Source organism: Drosophila subpulchrella, chromosome 2R (genome assembly GCF_014743375.2).
Source record: "Drosophila subpulchrella strain 33 F10 #4 breed RU33 chromosome 2R, RU_Dsub_v1.1 Primary Assembly, whole genome shotgun sequence".
In the NCBI taxonomy this organism is placed as follows: Eukaryota; Metazoa; Arthropoda; class Insecta; order Diptera; family Drosophilidae; genus Drosophila; species Drosophila subpulchrella.
Genome location: NC_050611.1, coordinates 13,382,849 through 13,404,917, shown reverse-complemented (window position 1 = coordinate 13,404,917; position 22,069 = coordinate 13,382,849). Strand labels below are relative to the sequence as shown.

The window sequence follows — 22,069 nt, the reverse complement described above, 5'->3', positions numbered from 1 at the left end:
TTTCGGGATAGAATATACTCCTATACCAAGTGTTTTGGCACACATACGCATCCGTATGGCCGATAGTTAATCAGGCTTATGCTGATATATGCTGACAGAGCCGGTCTCTGGTGTAGGCCGCCACTCTCGGAAAAGGATATAGGTCCTCATCTGGGAGGATGGGCTTTGTATCCACATATCTACATCCATGGCTGTGGATATCCCCTGCTGGGCGAGTATTCCGCGTATTTGCGAGGCGGGCTATGAAAATGAAGTTATCACGCGACAAACAATGTCTGCTCGGGCCCCTGCCACCAATAACTTTATATGGTTGTCATTATTAGTCGGAAATTAAATGGCCCCGGCCACAGAGGACGACACTTGGATGACTACCCGACTTATTTATGTGCTACCTTAATGGAGCTTCATCTACTCGAAATTGAGACGGCGATTTGTTCTACTCCCCTGGCATCTGCGATCCAACTCCTGCTCGTGTTGAGTTTTTATTTCGCATTACTTTGCCATCTCCATGAATCACTCGATGGGGAAAAAGGTAGCGATGGGGTCTAGGTGCTGGTATTTTGATTTGAAGATCGCCGAGGTAGGGTCGCCGGGCAGGAGGCATTCCAGAATCAGAAGGAATTAAGGTGAAGTGATGGGGAGATACAAAAGGTTTAGGGATTTTTGAAATATTTTTTGTGACAAATTTGAAATTAAGGAAAAGTCCCAGCAGGATTACAGAATGCACATAATTTGAAGAGCTCCATATTTTAAAAATACCGTCTTTAGTTTTGAAAAAATGTTTACAAAATTTGAATATTTAAAGAACTTGATTTGGAAGAACAACTTAGTTACATTTTTGTTTTCGAAAAAGGGTAGGATAATATTGAATTTAGTATATTTTCTATATAAAATTCTTATAAAGGTTGCTTTTTAAATTAAGTTCTTAAAGTTCGATATGATTACCTTAGTATCAATTAATTAAGTAGTAAAGTAAGAAATGTTTGGGAAAACCCTAACCTTTGTAAGACACTTGCAAACAAATACCGGCACTATTTTTACCCACTTTTGCTTTCTTCTTTGCTGCGATCCCATGGAAAGTGATTGGCGCGACTGATGCAATCAAAGTAGAAACCACAACAGATTCCCCAAAATAAGTTGGAAACTCCGGCCGAGCGCAATCAATTAAAATATCGACGTCTATCAGCGTTATTATAAATCAAACGATAACATAAAATTGACACTAAAGGCGTTTCGACCATTTTTCATGCCGGCCAACGTCGACGACGAGATTAAGGCCTCGGATATAGAGATAGATATATGGCATCCGAGCTCGGTGGCCAAACTTAGATGGAGTTGGAGTTGGAGTCACATTTTGGGGCACTTGAGCTCGCGCCTGAACTTTGCTTCGTATTTATGCAAATTATCCGTTGCCGGACGGGAAAAACTGGTCCACAAAACGGCAACGCAAGGCGAAGTGCTCTCTGTAATTGATCAATTTCCGCCGAGCAGCCAGACCGGATCGAATCGAATCGAAACGAAACGAAACGAAACGGATCGAATAAGATCGGATCGATCGGCCAGAGAAGTGAGAAGTTGGCAGACCCGCAGGTTGCCCAGATTCGATTGGTTTGGATAATGTGATGGCCACTTGATCATCGTCTGATTTATGGAGTTCGACGAGGGCTTGGCTAATGAAATGCCACTTTAGATAACATATTTTGTGGCCGTTTTGTCTTTAACCAGCCAGGGCACCCACCACATCCATATAGGGCCTATCGAATGGAGAGTTATGACACCTGGTGGAGGTGCACCCACATTGGACATTCCACTTGATTGCCCCCGACCCTCGGAGCGGCAATCAGACGCACTCAGCAAAAGTGCCAATCAAGCGCAGGACATGTGGACAAAGGATGCGCTCGTCTGCCCATAATCCTGGGTGTGAATGTCGAGTAGATAGGGACAGTAGGGTGGGGCACTGGTCGTCGGACGTCGGACGTCGGAGGGCCTGAAATCGAAACCTTGTCGCTGGGGTGTCAATAACATTGTCCGTGCGACTGCCTCCGGGCATGATTGTTGTTGTCGTTCTGGTCGTTGTTGCGGCCATTGATGATGTGAATGCGTTTTCAGCTCCATTGAACCGGCAGAAGCGGCACAGTGGACCTTAAATTTGGGTATCAAGTGTGCCTGCTGAAATAAATTTAAATTCCTGTTAAAAAGTTTGCCTCCTTTTGTCATTGGATAAGCCACTGGCACAAGACCTTAAATATAAAATCACTACCATAAGTAGAATATTCGTTGAAGCTCAATACATAATGAACCTTAAGTTATGTACTTTCCTGCAACTTCTTTATATCACTAAACTTGCTCCACCGTTGCCCAGAAATTCCAATTTAATTGCGTGAATCAAAGTTGTAAATCATTATGCTAAGTGCCCTTTAATGTCTCAAAATGCAGCTCATTTGCAAGTGCAGGTCCCGGGTTTCAGTTCCCAGTTCCCCAAAGCCTCCAATACATCCCATGCATCCACAATATGGACATATGGCCCCGAGGGCAAATAATCATGTCTGAACGGACAAGGCAGGATGGAAAGCATGGAAAACGGGAGCGGCTTAAATTGCTACTGGCCTGGCTGTTGGCTGACATAACCAGAGGGTTGAGATGGGTTGGGCTCAGGTTGGGCGTCAGCTCGCCTCCAAGAACTACTTTCAATTATCAATTATGAAGTTAATATCTTCTTCAGGCCGAGCCTGCAATTTGAATGCCAAGAGGTGTCACTAGCCAGTTAGTGGCCATTGGCTAGAGTTAATGGGTCAATCAGCACTCTCTTTCAAATGGGCCTAAATGCAATTGCGGTTTCCATTACCATTTCGGGACATAATGAACGGCGCTCGTTTAATTAAAACGCCGACTGACCAACAGAAATCAATTTATCTGTGGCCCCAAACCAAATTGCGGTGCCAAAAGCCCCTCATCATGGGGCGAGGCCATCGCCATCGCCATCACCATCGGCATCAGCATCTCATTGTGCATACGAGCATCGGTAATTGGGGGCCTGGAACTGAAGCTGGTACCTCCTGCCATCCGATAAACACCTTAAATATGAGCCTGTTAATTACTGAAATTTGCTGCCAGCCCCCTGAATCGAAATGAGCCACTAAATGCGACGACAATCGCAACATTTGCCATCGCCATCCCGCCCTGGAGGATTAGGTGACCCAGTTCCGGAACCAATGCGACAGCTGTCTTAGCGGGGCATGCAACATCAATTATTCAGGGCCATCAAACTTGGGGCCAGCCGACCGAAAGTGCAAACAACTATGCCCGAAAGTTACACACAAGTTGCCGCATGAAGTATTGACGGCAGTCGGCACGAAAAAGTAAGTTAAAGAAAATTATACCAGGCGAAAGTTACACTTTTTTAGGAGGGAGTTAAATATAATATGTATTATGTGATTATAGGGTGGTATGTATATTTATAAGCATGTATATTTTTTTTTATAAATATAAAAACATATGTTTTATCCAGTAATTGTCGTATCCTATTGTATTAAAAATTTTCCTATAGTATTATATGATATATTATTCCATCTGATTATGTCCCGTTTCTATTTCCCATATCATTGTAATCAATCATGTAATGCTGTGGGAGTTGCATTACAGTATTGCGTTATCTCAGCTTCTGGACCCCACATCCTACAACTTCCTGTCCTGTTGGGATATGCAGAAAGCTGTGATACTTCATGTTTCTAGCCAAAACTCAATCCGCTGGCGTTACCTACATTTGAAACTATTTGTAACTGTCGTAAAGACGACCATGACTTTATCAGGCGGCTGTCATTGGGATGGCCACCACCTAAGGGCATGTGAGTTTCGATGATAATTTATTTTGCCAGCTGTGTGTGGGCGATTATGCGGCTGCATGTTGCTGTTGCAGTTGTTGCTGTTGCAGTTGTTGCTGTTGCATGTTGCTGCTGCGCCTGTTGGTGTTGCTTGTGTTGAAACTTTGAAGTGCGTATAATTCATTTGGTGCCGTGCTTGAGTGACCCAACCGACGCTGACTGACTGACACAAACACAAAGTGGCTGTCTGGGTCTTTGGAGTACCCGCAACCTCAGAGTCCAAAAGCCCCCGAGCTGCAGTCCGTCATTCATTCAGTCAGGCACTCAGAATTGGGCTGCAATTTTCCTTGGCATTTTGATAAATGGCGTTAAAATATTTCACGGGCCAATTGTCAGTTTGTGTTTCGATTCTTTGAAAGTGAAACTTGACCCATTAGCCGGACACTTGGGTCCAAACGATCCTTCTGATTTTCAGATTGAAACATCCAGGCCATTCCGGTGGCTCATTAAATGCTGCAGTTTGCAAATCAAACCGGTAGAGAAACAGGAATGGAAAACCATTGACTCCAAAAACCCAAACCGAACCCGGCCAGCCAACTATTTACGAGATAAAAGCACTTACGATTTCATTAGCCAACTGTGCAGCAAAACAAAATCACTGGCAAAAGATATATCGGTAAATTAATATTTGCCTGCCATCGGGTGACAGACGGTAGTAAAAACGAAACAGGTCCCCTGGGTCTCTCTAGTTTCTCTCTCTATTTACATTTCATCCATTTTAGCCTGGGAAACCAAAAAGGAGTTACTGCGAAAAAACTGTGTCTCGAAATTCAAATCAGGCATTCCAGTTCGTTTGTGAAGAATGATTGCCTGATTGATTGAGGAATAAACTGATTGAAAAACCAAGACATTAGCTTAGATTTTAACTTGCACAGTTAGGTCACTCGGGAATTGATATGGGTTAGTTTAAACATACGAAAAATTCAATTGAGAAAGAGGTGACTTAATTTTTGGAACTTTGTGTTTGTTAAAAATAAATAAGGAAGGCAACTTAACAAAAATATTTAATGTAAAGTGTACAAATTTAATAAATATAAGCTTTGTATAAGCGTGTTTGATCATATTTATTGTGGATAAACAACTTTAAATTTGTTTTAGTGGTATTTAAAATTACAATTATAGAATTTCTAATTCTTTTAAAAATTCAATTAAAGATCCTGTCATAAATGAACATGTATTATTGTCAATAGATAATAGTTAAATAACTAAATGGATTATTTTAATTTTTAGTAAAGGAATTCCAACTTGGAATACATTATTTCAGATATATTTAGTTGCTCAATCCAATCTTTATTTTCAGAGACAGCTGAATCCTCCCATTGCACTTTTTATTAAAGTAATACCCCATAAACTAAACAACCTAAAAGTGTGTTAACATGGAGGATCAGTGTCAAAGAGTTACCTGCTCATCACCGTCTAATCTGCATTCCCCGCGGGCTCCCCCAAAGTCCCAGCCTTGGTCGATTTTCCAATTAACTCGTCGCGAGTTGAGCACTGATCGCTTCAATGAACGCCTCCGATGGACGGCCAACTGCTGCATTGATTTGTCAAATTGACAGCAATAAATCCATCACAACCAGTTACAACTGACAGTTAATCATAAGCACCGCTGACAGGTGGGTCCCGGCCAGCCAGCCCCGCCACTCCCGAACCACCTGAATGTGGGTAATGTATGCGGCTGCCAATCAGCCGATTGTCTTGATATATGCGCCCATTGACCAAGTGGGGCTTTTGGGCTCGGCCCAGTGCAAAATGTTGCACCAAATTAATTAAAACCCGTGAGCGGCTAGTGCAGCCACCCACCACCGAACCTCGGAAACTCGGAACCTCGTAGCCTCGGAGCCTCGCAGACCTCGGAACCTCCGAAACCACCGTGGTGTTGGGTTGGTTGAGCCAAGTGAAACCACCCGACGGCGACGTGGGACGCCTCTAATACCCAAAGCCTAAGCTTGTTCGCAACTGACACTTTGCTAAATGCCTGCCCCGAGGCACCGTCGAATGGAACTGAAAAAACCGAAAGATACCGCCCGATATGCTAAGTAGGGGTATCGCCTCGCTTCGCCCGGCACAATTTATTCAAAAGCATTAATTTTTATTTATAGCTTAAGTTTTCGCCGCTGCAACACAGGCCAAAATGATCTGGACTAAGCCGAGCCATGGGAAAATGAGCCGCAGTTCGGGTCTAATGACAGTTATTTATCAATTGGCATTCGCCAGGTGACCACCGGTGGTCTGCTGATTGTCACGAGAGACCGGGGTGCGAAAGAAATAGGTTTTCCTATTTACGATCGCCAATTCGGTAGGTTCCATAACATAATCACAGTTCGGGGATATCGTACAAAACCATTTTGTGGGTACTACTTATATAAATACATTGCCTTAATGGCATCTCTTTTAAAACATGTCCCTTTATTCATTTTATAAATTTCTTTTTTTTTGTCTTCTTTTCGTTTATAGCTTTTTGTAAGTTGCCACTGGCATTACTGACAACGCTTAAAAAATCCATTAACGATCCATGAAAATGTTAGGTATATTTTAATAGACATTACCAAATTATTTAGTAACATGTGTAATATTTGTATAACCTGGCTACTGGTTTGAGTCTGCGAAAGTTTTATAAGCAATATAGTAAAATAAAGATACTAAATTTCAGATTCAACTGTTAATGCTAGGAATTTTATTAAAAATGGTAAACGACTAACCACAAAATATTTATCACTCAATAAATTTAAAACATTTTAGCGTCAGAAATAAAAATTGGAAAAACTACATTAACTACATACATATTAACTATCGATTGTGTCAGCAAATACATTTTATTAATGTAAATGAAACACTTTCTACCGAAATCGATAAAAAAGTAGCATGTTCAATAAACCCAATAAAAGGAAAATAAAAGGTAGTCGTTGAAATATTTTAAGACAAAATTTAAAGTCAAGTTTGTAAGCCTTGGTTAATGCTTTGGCCGTACAATCCAGGTCTTTCATTTGCAGTTAATTAGGCACACGCCAAGAAATATGCGGTGCAAATGAATCTTGAAATCAGAGTCTTCATGTTGCCATTGACAAGTACAAATAAATGGAAATCGTTAAGACCAACCGGTTATCAGTGGGTTAAACCGAGCGTTAAGCGTAAGACAAATTTAGTTGCTGATTCGGGGTATTTACTCCGATCTCGAACTCCGATCTGGGACCCGATCTACTCGTACTCCATGCGTAATTAGCCGCGGCATCGGCGATTTATCATCGAAATGTGGCGGTCATAAACAAATGCGCCGGCGCCACTCGCCATTTTTAATGTCGTTTATTTTTCATTTTCAATATTCGGTTTTCATTAAATATTAGCCACAATATTGAACGGCGGCCGCAGGCGACGCAGCAGGTGAAGATGTTTACCCAGTTACCCACAATTCGGATTTGGATCCGCACTCGTACTCGGAATTGCGCAAAGAGTGAGGCTGCGACAGAAATCAATAAAGTATCTATGAGCTTGCACAAGGTGCAGATGTCATAAGATCGGACATCGCTGCATAATGATGTTATTCAATTGCACAGAACAGATAGTTTGTGAGTAGTATGTGGGTGAGTCTGGGTCCCGCAGCGAAATCACTTGATTATTACTTTGGGAAATGCATAAATACAGGTGGTGAGCACAGGTAAACGTCAGTTATGCAGATAGGCTGTCTGAGTTAGTGACAGGGCATACGAGAAATCTAGAATTAGCCATCTGCTTATGCAACTATTTAGCTTTAGATCGAGCTATATGAAAAATGGTAAAACAAAAATCAAATCTCTTAAAGTCTATGTATTCTTTGATTTTGAAAAGAGAGATTTGTTAAGCATGAATAGACCTTTTTATATACTATAACAAAGATGTTTCAAGTACCAAATTAAATGCTGAATAATATTAAATAAAAACATACACGAATAAAATATTTAAATGTTTATCCAATATTCTTCATTTTTATTCATTAAAACTTGTTAGAACTATGTGAAAATTAGACTTACGGAAACATAACTTTATGACTTACCTTTTCAAATGCGATACTACTTTGGTATCACGTGCTCGTGCTGGCCGCATTTCGTTTTTGGCCGCAGTTCGATGGCTCTTTGTGCCATTCCATTCCGGCCAGGCCACGCCCCCGGCCAGACGGCCGCCCCTTTTGGGCCGAGCGACGTGTGCATAAATCTTGCACGCATATTTAAGTTGATGATGTTAAATGGCTGTACTAAAAATACGAAATATGCATGCCGTATGCAGGCAACAGTTTCATCCTGTCGCTCTGTGTGTGGAATGTGCCACGGCACCAACCTGCACCACCCTGCACCACCCTGCACCACCCTGAGCCACCCTGCACCGCCGAGCTGCAGCAACATGGCGACATTCATAAACCAAAACTGAGCCACAGAGGCTCCTCGAGAGCCAAAGGCGATTGCCTCGGAGTCCGTGGGTTTTTGGCCTGGCTTTCGGGCTGGCCGAAAGCCGAACGGCCAACAAAACGTTCTGGCCAAAAAGGAAACCGGGCTGACCAACAGGGGGACATTTTTGGGTTTTACCACATCGAAAACGGTATGCACTATCGAAAGGAAAACTAAAAAAACTTTACAATTTATAAGGTTATTAGTAATATTTACATAAAATATTTTACTTTTAAGTTTTTGTAGACATTCAGAGTCATATTTAAAATATCTAATGTTCTTTGAAATATATTTTTTCTTGACTTTATGTAGTAAATTGAGTACAATTTTTAAATTTATAAAGGTTTCTACACTCAATAAATATTAAATAACTGATATTCCCTGTCTCTGAGATTTTCCTAATTAAAAATGTTCCCATTTGAAAAAGTTCAAGTACTTTTTGTAAGAGCAGCGATTGGTTTTTCTCAGTCACCTTACAGTTTTTTTTTCAATTTTTTTATTATTATTTCTTGTCATGTTTTCTTTTTGCTTAACGGCGGCAGATTTGAAAAGAATTTCTGCTCGCAAATGAAATTGTTTCCTGTTAAAAGCTAAAAAGAAGAGGGCAAGAAAACAAACTTTGCGGGGAGAGTGGGTAAATGGCGAAGGACGGGGCCTGGAACAGGGATATGGATATGGATATGGCAATGGATGTGGATGTGGATGTGGTTGTGGACGGCACCTGCCGTCGCAACGATTGATGAAATTAAAAGGTATAAATAAAAATCTTTTTAATGGTCTGGGATTTGGAACTTAATTTTTTAATTAAACAAGCCACCGACGAGGAGGCTGCCGCCGGAGAGATGGGGCTCCAAGCCGAAGGAGGCTGGGACATTTATGCAAAGCAGAAGCCACTTGGCCACTTGTGTGGTCTGTCCACGGTCTGCTGGCCATGAAAGGGAGGAGTCCAAGGAGCCCGAGTGGAGGAGCAGGTCCCATAATAACTGTGTTTGCCTTGGGCGATGGCCAACACTTTTACTGCCCCAAGGAGTCGAGGGCCCTGGCCATTACATGTTAATCCCCCAGCACCGATGTCAAATGTCAGCACATGTGATTTGTCATCTTGAGCCTCCTGCTCTGTGGAGGACTCGGCGTCGGTGGTCGACTCCTTTGCATTGTCGCCTCGGGCAACATTTGTCACCAGAGGCGGGGACCACCTATCTTGTTCTTGGCCGCAATTTACAAGTCCCTCCAACATGGCCAGGAATGTGCAATTGATATTCTACGAAATCGGAGGAGCAGGCCAATGACTATGATATATTCATTCCCATCCACGGAGAAAAAATGTTCCTCAAATGTATGGAAGTTTGAGTGCGATTTAAAATCAAGGAAGATAATTTCCTTATTAAATTTAGTCAAGGAACGGGTGCTGGATAATAAATAATCATACAATAGCGTAGAAAAAATCTTCAAAAAATCCTAAAGCAACCATGAGCTGTAAAGGCACTATAAGGATTTGATTATATGTTTCATATTTCACAATCAGGCTCCATCTAGCGGCGAAAATTGTACAATTGTCAATACTTTTTAATGAATGGTCCAAAAGTTAGATATTGGTAAACAAAACCAACTCCCATTTGCACTTTCCCAAAATCTTTAATCATGTGGGCTCCAGAGAGATCTTAGCTTGTAGATGTTTGTAACTTGAGCTACGCAGGAACCCCTAGCATTCCAGCTCTTAGTTTTCGGGATCATTGCGGTTAGTGATGCTGATCAAAAATCGTTTGGTTTCCAACAGTTTTCATTATATCCCAGCACAGCCCTACATACTTACGTAACTTTCCCTCAAAAATCAATTTCAAGTAATATATTCCTTTTGAATTTATATATATTTTTATTTATACGGTTTTTCTGCACACATTCGTTAACCAACAAAAAGGAAACAACTGAGCATTTATTTAAAGAGTTGAAATTAAGGAAAACTCATAAGAGAAATGAAAAGTGTGGAATATTTTGTTGAGGCTTTTTATTCAATTTCTAGTGTGTTGTTACTCGTTTTAATACAAAGAAATGCAATTAAATAGTCGTTTATATATTCGTATATATAAGGTAGAGATTAATAGAGATGGGGAGGGGAGACAGACTTGAAGAGAGGATGTGAAATGGGCGCAGGTGTTATACATGGGCGAAAGAATCATTTTGCTTCTATACATAAATAATTACATTTAATGCTCGGCTTAGGAATAAAACATATTACAATGTACAATGGTAGAAGTGTTAACTTAGGCGTATGATTAATTAATTAATTAAACGTAATTAGTAGAAAGAAAAGTGCAAATGAATTTACAAATGACAAATGACAATCGGTCCCCGCTCCACTCCAATCGACTCAATTCGATTCGATATAGGTTTAAATAAATAGTTTCTGCTGTGGTAGATATAGTCATCGAATAATGGAGCTCGCCCATTCGCCGTCGATTCAACATAAGAATTTTGTTTATATTACAGCAACGCGCATACGTATAAGTACAGTAGTTCAATTCGAGTTGTGTGTGGTGTGTGTTGTGTGTTTTTCGGCTTCGTTTCGGTTTCGTATCGGTTTTTATTTAGTTGAGTGCTGCTTCAATGCCTAGTTAAGTTAATAATTAATCGTTCAATTGTTAAATGGTTTCTTGTCTTAAGTACACACTAATTAAATTTTCACCTAAGCATCTTGCTTTAACTTCTTTTTGTTTGGGTTTTCTTATTTCACTTTAAATTTACATTCATACATATCTCTACATATAAACTTGACGCTTCAGTTTTCTGCTTCTGTTTCTGTGTTTACGCATTTCCCTTCAAATTGTTTTAATTTCGCATATTTGGTTTGCTAATATGTTTGAACTATTTATTTTAAATATTAATATAAATATATGAGAAACAATTTTTGCATATCTTTTTCCATGTTCGTACACATATGCCTATATGTGTCTATATATATATATATATTCGTATGTAGAAAAGCAGCAGTTGGTTTCATTTTGCTGTTATTTTGATTTTATTTGTAGTTTTAGTTTCTTAGTTGATGTTCAATTAATAAATATAACGTTGCTTATTCAGTGTGAATTTGGTGTTTGGTTGCAGTACATATTGTTAGTAGTTCTTTAAAATTTTCCATTATTCAAAATTTGTTTCCATCCTTTCTGAATCGGATATCGCCCACAAACTGCGTCCTAAAATCCATTTTCATGCTGACCATTTCAACAACTTTTTGTATTTGCTTAAAAAATTCGGTTTATTTTGAATGGAGTTTTTATTTTTTGTTCATCTAGCCCAATTTCGTACGCTTGTGCCTAGTAAAATTGTTTAATATTTAGTTTTAACCTTTCTTTTTTGGAAGTGTTTTTCTGTGCGAATTTGTTATCGTTATCGTTATCGTTATCGTTACCGACTCTTAGTTCTGCTTGCGTATGAATTTAAAAAACGTCTTCATTCGTTTCCCGTTCATCATTTTTAAATTTGTTTGCTAATTGGTTTTTGGTTCGTTATAAAATTTTGAAAATATATGCATATATGTATATAATATATATATCGATTTTTGTTTGCATTTGTATTTATTAATTCTCATTGCTAATATATTTAATTGATTTAGTAAATCAAAAGTTTGCTACGCTTTTTCAGTGCATTCGAAACGTTTATTTGCTTGCACTTGAATGTCGCGCTTTCATAATTTCCATTTCAACAATTTTAGCATTTTGTTATCGATTATCGCTATCGCTTCGGTTCGTTCCATCGTTTTGTTAGTTTATATAGCACATACTCGTAAATAAAAATCTTATTGTCTTTTCATTTATAACTATGTAGCAGTTCTGCGAGTTCGTTGCCTGCGGCCTCTCGAGTGCAGTTGGTGGAGTCTTCACTGTACTCGCTACTGGATGAAGTGCGGCCTGAGTTATCGATATCGGTTCTGCGCCTGCTTTCGCTTCCGCTTCCGGTTTCGCTTCTGTAGTGTGCTTTTAGGCGTGGTGCAAGTGCAAAAGTCCTGTCTGAGTCGAGGTACTGAACAGTAAGCAACTCCTTTGTATATCGAGTTCTATATATGTTTATATATATATGTATCAGTTCATTATAAATTTGAAATATTTATCCATACATTTTTGTTCTTCACTTGGTTTTTTGCCTAAATTCTTTTGAAAACTGAGTACTGAGTAAAGGTATGTCTTTCTTAAGCAGGCCTGTTCCAGTTCTCACCTTCACAGAGATGATTCGTATTTAAAAATTTAGTTGATGAAGAAAAGTTGAACAAGTACTGGAATTCAGTGTGTAATTTTGAATTTATTATTCTAATCATTCGAATCTTTTTAACTGGTATCTGCAATATTTCAATTATGGCTCGTTGAACATTTAAAATATCTGTGAAAGTAGAAGCTGGGGCAGTCCTGTCCTTAAAGATCTAATAGCCAAAGCCCGCCTATCCCTAACTACTACGCGAATCTCTGGTGAGTGAACCAGTGCAGCGTTTTATTCGGCCTGATCCTGTTCATGCCGATGCGAATCGGTTCCGTCAGATGGGAAGTGGTCGAGGTGGGCAGGAATCCGCTGAAGCCGCCATCGGAGCTGTTCCCGCTGCCATTCCCCTCCAGATCGCCGTTGTAGACCACGGGATACACGCTGATGTTGTCCAGGTTGTCGATGTCGATATCCCCGCCCGCATTGCGCACATAGGTCAGCTGGTGATAGGGCGTGGCCATCAGCTTCTTGGTGAACTTCCGGATGGGTCTCTTTATGGTTGTTGCCGCCGTAATGCTGGATGTTGCTGTTGCTGCTGCTGCTTCCGAAGTTGCCGTTGGCGAAGCCTCCGTTAGTGTGTTGTTCAGGTTGCTGTTGATGTTTTTGTCCACGCTGAAGAGTGAAGGTGCAACATGTTGCTGTGGTGTCGTGGCCGCTGTTGCTGCCGTGCTGGAGAGCTGCTGCATGGGTGTTGTCATTGAAGTGGCTCGCGTGCTGCCACGTGTTGCCGCTGGCGGTTGCAGAGTCCAGAGCAACTTCCTTGGCTGTTGTTGTGGCTTCACTTCATTCTCGCCCGCCAGCAATATCTTGGAATTATCCACGTTATCCCGGGGATTTTCCCTGCTGTTGCTGCGGTGCCTGCTTGGCTGTTGCGTGCTCTGTGCAGGGATTTCAGTCTGACTGGTTGCCATTGGTGTTGCCCGCGTGCTGCTGCTGCTGTTGCTGTTGCTGTTGCTGTTGCTGTTGCTGTTGCTTCTGGCCAGCGGCGTCTGCTCTATCACCAGCTGCGAGCCCGATGTCGAGGTAGTTGTGGCCGCCGTCGCCGCTGTTGCTGATGTTGCTTTGGTTTCAATTGTCGCCGTGGACTCCGCCTCCGGATCGTCCACCAACTCGGGCTCGTACTGTAGCAACTCGGTGTCGTTGCCGCCGGATGCCTCGGCCTCCATTTCGGTGATGTAGGTGGCCCAGGCGTCGTAGTTGCTGCTGCTGCTAATACTGTCGTCAGATGTTGCTGTTGTGCTGCTGCTGCTAAAGCTGTCGATCGTGGACCAGGTGGACCAGGGCTCCAAGCTGCTGCTGCTACTGCTGCTGCTGCTGCTGCTGTTGTAGGTGTCCAAGTCCTCGAAGCCCGTGCTGCTGCTGCTGCTGTAGAGGGTGTCGTCGGTGTACGGCGATGTTGCTGCCGTGGCAAGTAGTTGCAATTGCTGTTGCTGCTGTGCTTTCGGCCTGCCCTTGGCCTTTCTTCGCCGCCCCTTGCGCTTGCTGCTCAGTGTTGCTGTTGTCAATTGTGTTGCAATGGTTGCTGTTGCTATTGGTGTTGGTGTTGGTGTTGCTGTTGCAGGCATTTGTTTCGTTGGACTAGCTGATACTCGTTGTTGGTGTTGCTGTTGCTTCTGTTGCTTGCGCCGCTTCTGCTTCTTCTCGTGTTGCTGTCGTCGCAGCAGCAGCGATGGATCATTGTGATGATGTCGCACCTGATGTTGCTGCTGCTGCTGCTGCTTCTGCCGGTTTATCGCTAATTGCTTTTTGTTAGTGCTACTTAAACTAGTACTACTATTATTAAGAATAACGTTATTATTATTATGGCCATGATGCTCCTGTTGCTGTTGCAACTTTTGATTTTGGTTATTCGATTTGTGGCGATTGTTTTTGTTGTTGCGCGGGGGCTTCCGACTGTTGTTGCTGCCATTGCTGTTGCCACTGTTGTTGTTGTTGCTGCTGCTGCTGCCACTGTTGCCATTGCTATGGTGATGGCGGAAAAACTGCTCGGCCTCGATCTTGTTGAACATGTAGCAGGCATCGTTGACGCTCTTCTTGGGCCCCACAGGCTTACCTCGGTGCGTGAACCCGACACGTCGCTGCAGATCGACAACGGAACGGAACACGAAATAACCGTGCACGATGGTCTCGTTGAAATAGCAGGTATCTCGCAGTTCCCTCTGCAACCAGAAAAGATATACATGTAGATATAGGTATATAGATATAGATATCGATATAGCGATTGGCTTCCGCGCACTTCACATGCAATTTATGAGCGGCATATCCGTTCATAAGGTTGGTGAGGTGTTATATGCGCTGGATATTCTGATGGTCTGCTATTCTGATATGCGTATCGACAACGATGACAGCGACATCATCGCGCGAGGAGTGAACGTTTAGTCTGCCTTCTGTTTATTTATAAAACACTTGAAATCTCAAAACGACAACCAAATGAAACGCGGCTTATGACTTGGATGTTGGAGTACCCTGGGCAGCTGTATTCGGGGGATATTGGTTTGCTAGTACCCATCGAGTGAAAGAGGTATGTGAAGAAATGGGACACAATCTAACGGCCTTTACTTAAAAACGTTTGAACTTCAAACTTTGAAGTAATTGATTTATATATTTTAGTATTACATTCGTTAGGAAATAGACTTAGCAAATTTGATGGAATTTTACTAGAGTTTCGATACTTGTTTTTATAGGGGAATTGGTTTTTATTACAAACTAAAGTACTAAGTGGAAAATTTTCTTCGCTTTAAATTGAGTCCTTGTAAATTGCTTTTAGTTCCAGGGAACTTAAAGATAATATATCATTTTCTTTGCTTTTAAATGAGCCCTTGTAAATTAATTATTATTCCAGGGTATTAACAGATCCTATATCACAACCCTTAACGTTCTTATTTAAGTTGTTGAGCGCGTGTTGCTGCCGTGTTGGCCATTTGTGCTATCAGCAGACCGATCTGATCGCTCAGATTGAGGCGATTGTGGCCCAAAGTGATTCGTTGGCAGATGAATCGCAGATGAAACGTTTCCCAAGCAATTAGGTCTTGTGCCATATTTAGCAAGGAACTACTTGTTTGCTCTTCTCATATTTATTGCTCGTAATTGCTGTATTTGAGAAGGTTCTTGCCACTGGTCAAGTGCCACCGAGTGTTTGGGTTAAACTCAATTGTACTATTTCGAAAAGCGATCGAGTAATCAGAAGTTGTGACCTCGGCCCACACTTGTGACACTAGCCTTACCGCGAAAAGCCCCCTAAGATATCGAATGGAGTGCGCTAATCACGGCGGGTATTTGCACAACAGCTCAACATTGATTTTGCGGTCATAATCGAAAGCAATGGAAATGCCTGACCTTAGGGGTTCTATTGTTTGCCCAGAGCTCGAGTGCGGTTTAGCTAGCTAACTGTAAGTGCAAGTGGCGCAAAGGACATTGAAATGTTTTCGCCATTACCACATAACAGCGGCAATTAAGTGCCGCGTCATCCGTCTGATTGATTAGACATATCTATCTGGCATAAACGAGTTGTTTGACTTTTATGATGGCAAATCTCAGTGCTCGAGTGGCGGCACTTCAGCGTGTGACATTGAAAGGGGCTCGTAAAAACTGTTACAATGTCTCGAAAATTTGATTTTCCATTTTCCTTCGAATAGCCGAACAGTTGCAATTCATTGCTCCATGCGAAATCACGCATACGCCGCGTAAACCTATCTGAAAATCTGTGCCACATTCGGCCGTAATTGCATATGAAATTGTTCGCATTTTCGAATTACAAATTACAAAAATATTGTAATAAATATTTTGTTCGGCCCGCTGACAGATTTGGTGCAACCGCAACAGGTTTTCACCCATTGTGGCTGACAATTTGGCCAGGTCGCTATAATATTGTTATTGTCGTCTAAGCTATCGTTTGCATAAAACCATTATGTGGAACATGTCATAAATTACAGTGTTTGCACAGTTAGTTTGCATAAAAACAAATCGGGGAGAAGCGGAAAAATATGAGTTTCCTACACTTTGTCAAGTATGTGAAGTACGAATGCAATGCAATCAAAGGCGCTGCACCGGGCCTTGGCTATATCAGCATCTATATACCGGCAGAACAAATATTGTCAAGCATATAATTATGGCTATTGCCAACAATTTGCTTGCCCAACAAGATGCCATAAACTTTATCTAGCCATAAACAAATCGTGTGGAAATTCCCTTTCATCTTGGCGATGTTTTTTATCTATCAAGGGGATGTACACCTCTGGAAAGTGAATCATTCTCCTCGTCGGAGAACTCCCAAAATTTATATTCTATTACTACTCACCATGCCAACTAATCTCCAATTGTCGTTGAAACACAAATATCTTTGAGTTTCTTTTGCGTACAGTGCTATTTTGAATTCGTTGTTCAGATAATCCGGGAAGCCGACTATCGTTATATTTTCTGAAAAACACAGAAACCAAAACAACAAATTAATTCCATTAGTTAATGATGTAAATATTTGGCGGGCAAAAACATTTTTAATTAAAGGCAAACATGGCTCCTTTCGTCGAAGTGATTAAGCGTGCCAAAACGGAAGGTAACGATGGGTGGGGGCGGGGGTTTGTCATTAACATCGAGATAAAAGTGTGTGTAAGACTAGAACTTTGACCTTACTATGAAACACGTGTCTTGGCGGATATTACTTAATGAATGTCGATGGTGATGAGTTGCAGTCAAATATTTATAACTTAAATAGGTATTTAGAGCTCTTATTATTTGGGAATAAATATTTATAGCTTCCGAAATAATAAGTTCTTGAACATGGTATATTAAGACTTTGTAGAATTATTTATCTATAAAAATATTTTCAACTAGAAAGCTTAAAATTATTAGAAATCTTAGTTCAAAATAAATATTAATTGTTAAAAATGGGGAAAAAGCAAAGAATCTATGTATTTCTTTTGACCAAACTTCTCTTAATTAATATAATTGTTTAATATTACTATTCAGTATTAAGACACCCTTGATGAATCCCCAATAATAATTAGACTGGGGCTAAAAATCCTCCTTATTTGTTTGCTATAATTTCGATCAAGAACCAAAACAATTTCCCAAAATAGTCGGCGAATGCATTAAACCTCGAAACCCCGAAGTCAAGTAGCCAAGGTGCGCATGCTCTCTCCGCTAATTATAAACCGACAATGTATCTGGAGTATCTGGCGGGGCATCTGCCCCTGGGTTCACTATTCCAGATACTGTATCCGTATCTGTAGCTGTATCTGGCCTCGACAGGCTATTGAACTTCAGCGGGGTGGACCAGGAGGAGGGATGCGGCCACAAAAGTCACTAATAAGTAAAGCACTTGAAAAGCCAAAGAAAAAGGCAACACGAGGAGAAAAGCCACTCGAGTTAGATTGATAGGTGACTGGGTTCAGCCCGGTCCCGGTCCCAGTACCAGTCGTCTGCCATTCTGCCGTTCTGCCAGTAATTAAATTTATGCACACAAATTCTTGGCAAGAGTCGCCGTTCTTGGTCTTGGTCTTGGTCTCGGTATGGGTTCTGAGTTCTGAGTTCGCAGTTCTCAGTTGTTGGCTCTGGGATCTCGGCTCTTGGCTCTCATATTTCATAAGCCGGGGCGAGCTGAGGGCTTGAGTGACTCTGTGCTTCACACCTTTGGCCGCCGGTGGCAGCCACTTGTGCCTTGTGCCCCAGGGAGCACCCTTTGTTGTTGTTATTGTGATTCACGGCCCGGCCGCTCGACTGGCTTATTGATTTCATTAGTTTGGTGACACAAACCCCGAGTGGAGCACCCTCTGGCAGCCTGCACTTGTGAGTGCGCACTTGGTGCTGAACTGGGAGAAAAAAAGGTGCCATAAATCAAGTTATTTGATCGTATAAAACTGATAGGTATTGTAATAATAATTACTGTTAAATTATAATTTCTATAAATTTAAAATCTACTTATTCCTATCATATTAAATTAGAATGTATTTTTTTATTATAGCTCCATACCATTTTGAAATTGTACCCCATTATATTACCATATTTTAAGTATCTTTAAACCATTTAAATGTTTAAGAGTTTTTGTGGAACAAATATATTATTCTTAAAAATAAGTCTTTCTGAATTAAGTATTATTATACATTAAGTATCGGTCATATTCTGTGTTCTATAAATTTCACAAAATAAAAAAATCCGAACTTAATTGAGCTAAGCTTCCTTGAACCTTTTAAATTGCAGAGCATAATGTCGCTGGGTCTTCCACAGATTCATCTATCCATTTTTCTTTCGAAACCTATTTCAGTAAGTATTTTTTTCAGTGAACTGTAACTTTTAGTCACTGGTTACAGTCGCCCTTTTTATTCGCCCCTCTGAAGGCGTTATCAACTTCGATCCACCTCCATTGTGCCATATTTGCCTACTTGATTTCTCAGCCGAGCAGGAAGTGCAAGTCCATTCAGATGAGCAACGGTAATATTGTTGCGGTCTTTGCGGCTTGGTTAATCCATTAGATGTCCCAAGATTTGATATCGTTGAACTCCCAATGACTTTGACATTGAAAGTGCCACAATTCCTAACATCTATGTAACTTCAGACTTCAGACATCGCCTTTAAACATAAAAACCCCAGACTAGAAAAGCCAAATGTTTATTTTTATTTTCACGACACACTCACCCAAAAAAGCCATCAAATGCATTTTAGGCTTTGGAATTTTTATGGGCTTCGATCTTTTTGGATATTTTAGAGATCTTAGCCACGGGTTTGTTTTTCACTCAATAAAAAGCTTCGATCGGGTCGCATTTTTGCCGCAAGTTATTAAGATTTTAACAGCCAAATCTTCGTCTTCTGCCGAGTTTCTAATTAAGTTATTAGTCATGGTGAGTGGAATGTTCGTCTCGTCGCGTTTCGTTCAGATGCGAAAGGGCGTTTGAACTGGGAAATGCATCAGCATAAATACGGCAAAATAAAACCGACGAAAGGGCGTTCTGAGATGGTATCGATTGGGCTTGATATGGGGGCGTGATTTGTTTCAGGAACGAAGCGATGGATATAGAATTTCGAGCGTGCTGGTTGTTCTAATTTATGGTCATTTATGGCATTGAATGATAGCGGCTGGCTGGCCATAATTTAATTGTCACTAAATGAAGTCTGCGACGTCATAGTATTTGCGTCACCAAACTGTCATAATTTCGTAAACAAGCGATAAGAATTTCATACCCTCGCCAGTAAATTGCGAATTCCTTGGGTCTTATAATTAGTTGATTCAGGCCATATATATCATTATTTCGGTTAATAATTTCCTTATTTTTATACATTTCTCCGTTTTATAAATACCCCAGTTTATATGGGCTGGCCCACCAGCTGTGCACAGCTTTATTTTGTGGGTCGTTAAAACACAGCTCTTGAAATATAATGTCAAAACCCAAAAATGTAACAAATGACACACTCAGAGGGAAGTCTAAAAACAAGCGAATCAGGCATTATGCTGGAATAATCAGGAAAACAAAGAACACGGCCAGCAAACAAACCATAAAAAACACAGCCAGCAACAACAGCCAAAACCTTAATCAAATATGCAAGCAATGAGCTTCATCAACATAAAATTAAAAAATCATAAAATGCTAAACTGCACAGCATGAACAAAATCCAAAATCAAAAACCGAATCAAAATAAAAACAACAAGGAAGAACGCTATAGTCGAGTACCTCGACTATCAGATACCCGTTACTCAGCTAAAGGGACCAAAGGAAAATGGAGATATGCAAGCAGCAAATGCGCCACCTACCGGCGGTAGACAGATTTAAGCGTTGTGGGCATTAGAGTGGGCGTGGCAAAGTTTTTTTTTAAATCAATCGATAGGTATTGACGAGACCAATACATTTCAGTTTAAATTTTTTATCTACCATGAAAATTGTGGGCGCCACAGACTTGGGCGGTTTGTGGGCGTTGGAGTGGGCGTGGCATATTCGCGTAATAAACTTGCGCTGCGCTCAAGCCTACGGAATCTAAATCTTAAAACTCGTTTCTCTATCTTTGATATTTTCCGAGATATCCGCGTTCATATTTACGATTTTTTGCAGTTTGTGGGCGGTTTGTGGGCGTTAAAGTGGGCGTGGCAAACTTTTTTTTAGGTCAGTCGGTAGGTATTGATGAGAACAATACATTTCAGTTAAAATTTTTGTTCTAGGATCAAAACTGTAGGAGCCACAGTTTTGGGCGGTTTGTGGGCGTTAGAGTGGGCGTGGCACTCTTTTGAAACAAACTTGCGCTGCGCAGGAATCTCAGCAATCTGCATGCCTAATCCCAGTATTGTAGCTCTTATAGTTTCCAAGATCTCAGCGTTCATACGGACAGACGGACAGACGGACAGACGGACAGACGGACAGACGGACAGACGGACAGACGGACAGACGGACAGACGGACATGGCTAGATCGACTCGGCTAGTGATCCTGATCAAGAATATATATACTTTATGGGGTCGGAAACGCTTCCTTCTGCCTGTTACATACTTTCCGACGAATCTAGTATACCCTTTTACTCTACGAGTAACGGGTATAAAAATCAGATATCTCGACAACGAGCTGGGGCGTCAAAAAGCCTCGTAATTGCGGCACATGTACGAAAAACAACAGAGACGAAAATCAGAAAAAGATTTTACGATCCAACCGTGTACATATGGATATGGTTATGGCCAACACCATCACCGTCACACGGTTTTTCCAACGGCCCGATCACTTTGTCATTCAATCAGCATGATCTTCGCCTCCATCTTCGATTTGAGTTATGGGATCTGTGTGGATAGTGACCAATGGATCGGTGGGCGTTGCCAGCTCTCATCTCCAGAGCTTGATAATCATAAATCGCAGCTTATCGATCTCTATGATAATCAAGAGCCATTTCCCTGGCATATTTATCGGGACCAGCCATATTTGATTTTACTTTCCGGATTCTACTTTCACTCTTATATGGGTTTTCTATGCGGATAAGAATTCCATGCCGGCTTATGATTAACGAGGAGAGTTAAAGCCCTGGACTTTAAGTAAATGCAAACAAATGGCAGGAAATGCAACGGCCACATATTTTTAAAGGGTTTTAAGAGTAGGGGTATTTCTGAACCCATTTCTTATTATACCCGTTACTCGTAGAGTAAAAGGGTATACTAGATTCGTCGGAAAGTATGTAACAGGCAGAAGGAAGCGTTTCCGACCCCATAAAGTATATATATTCTTGATCAGGATCACTAGCCGAGTCGATCTAGCCATGTCCGTCTGTCCGTCTGTCCGTCTGTCCGTCTGTCCGTCTGTCCGTCTGTCCGTCTGTCCGACTGTCCGTCTGTCCGTATGAACGCTGAGATCTTGGAAACTATAAGAGCTACAATACTGGGATTAGGCATGCAGATTGCTGAGATTCCTGCGCAGCGCAAGTTTGTTTCAAAAGAGTGCCACGCCCACTCTAACGCCCACAAACCGCCCAAAACTGTGGCTCCTACAGTTTTGATCCTAGAACAAAAATTTTAACTGAAATGTATTGTTCTCATCAATACCTACCGACTGACCTAAAAAAA

General features: G+C 41.2%; 1 protein-coding gene across 4 annotated transcripts in view; it reads right to left on the bottom strand.

Annotated features, from left to right (window-relative positions):
* Positions 1–10,148: 10,148 nt before the first annotated feature.
* Positions 10,149–22,069, bottom strand: part of LOC119550298 (probable serine/threonine-protein kinase nek3) — a 64,155-nt gene continuing 52,234 nt past the window's right edge. For all 4 annotated transcript variants that reach the window (XM_037858893.1, XM_037858894.1, XM_037858892.1 and 1 more), the window contains 2 exons: positions 16,845–16,963; positions 10,149–14,706 (listed from right to left, as the gene is read on the bottom strand). In XM_037858893.1, the coding sequence (XP_037714821.1) occupies positions 12,742–14,706; positions 16,845–16,963 (2,084 nt within the window). In that variant the 3' untranslated portion in view covers positions 10,149–12,741. The remainder of the gene's footprint in view (positions 14,707–16,844; positions 16,964–22,069) is intronic.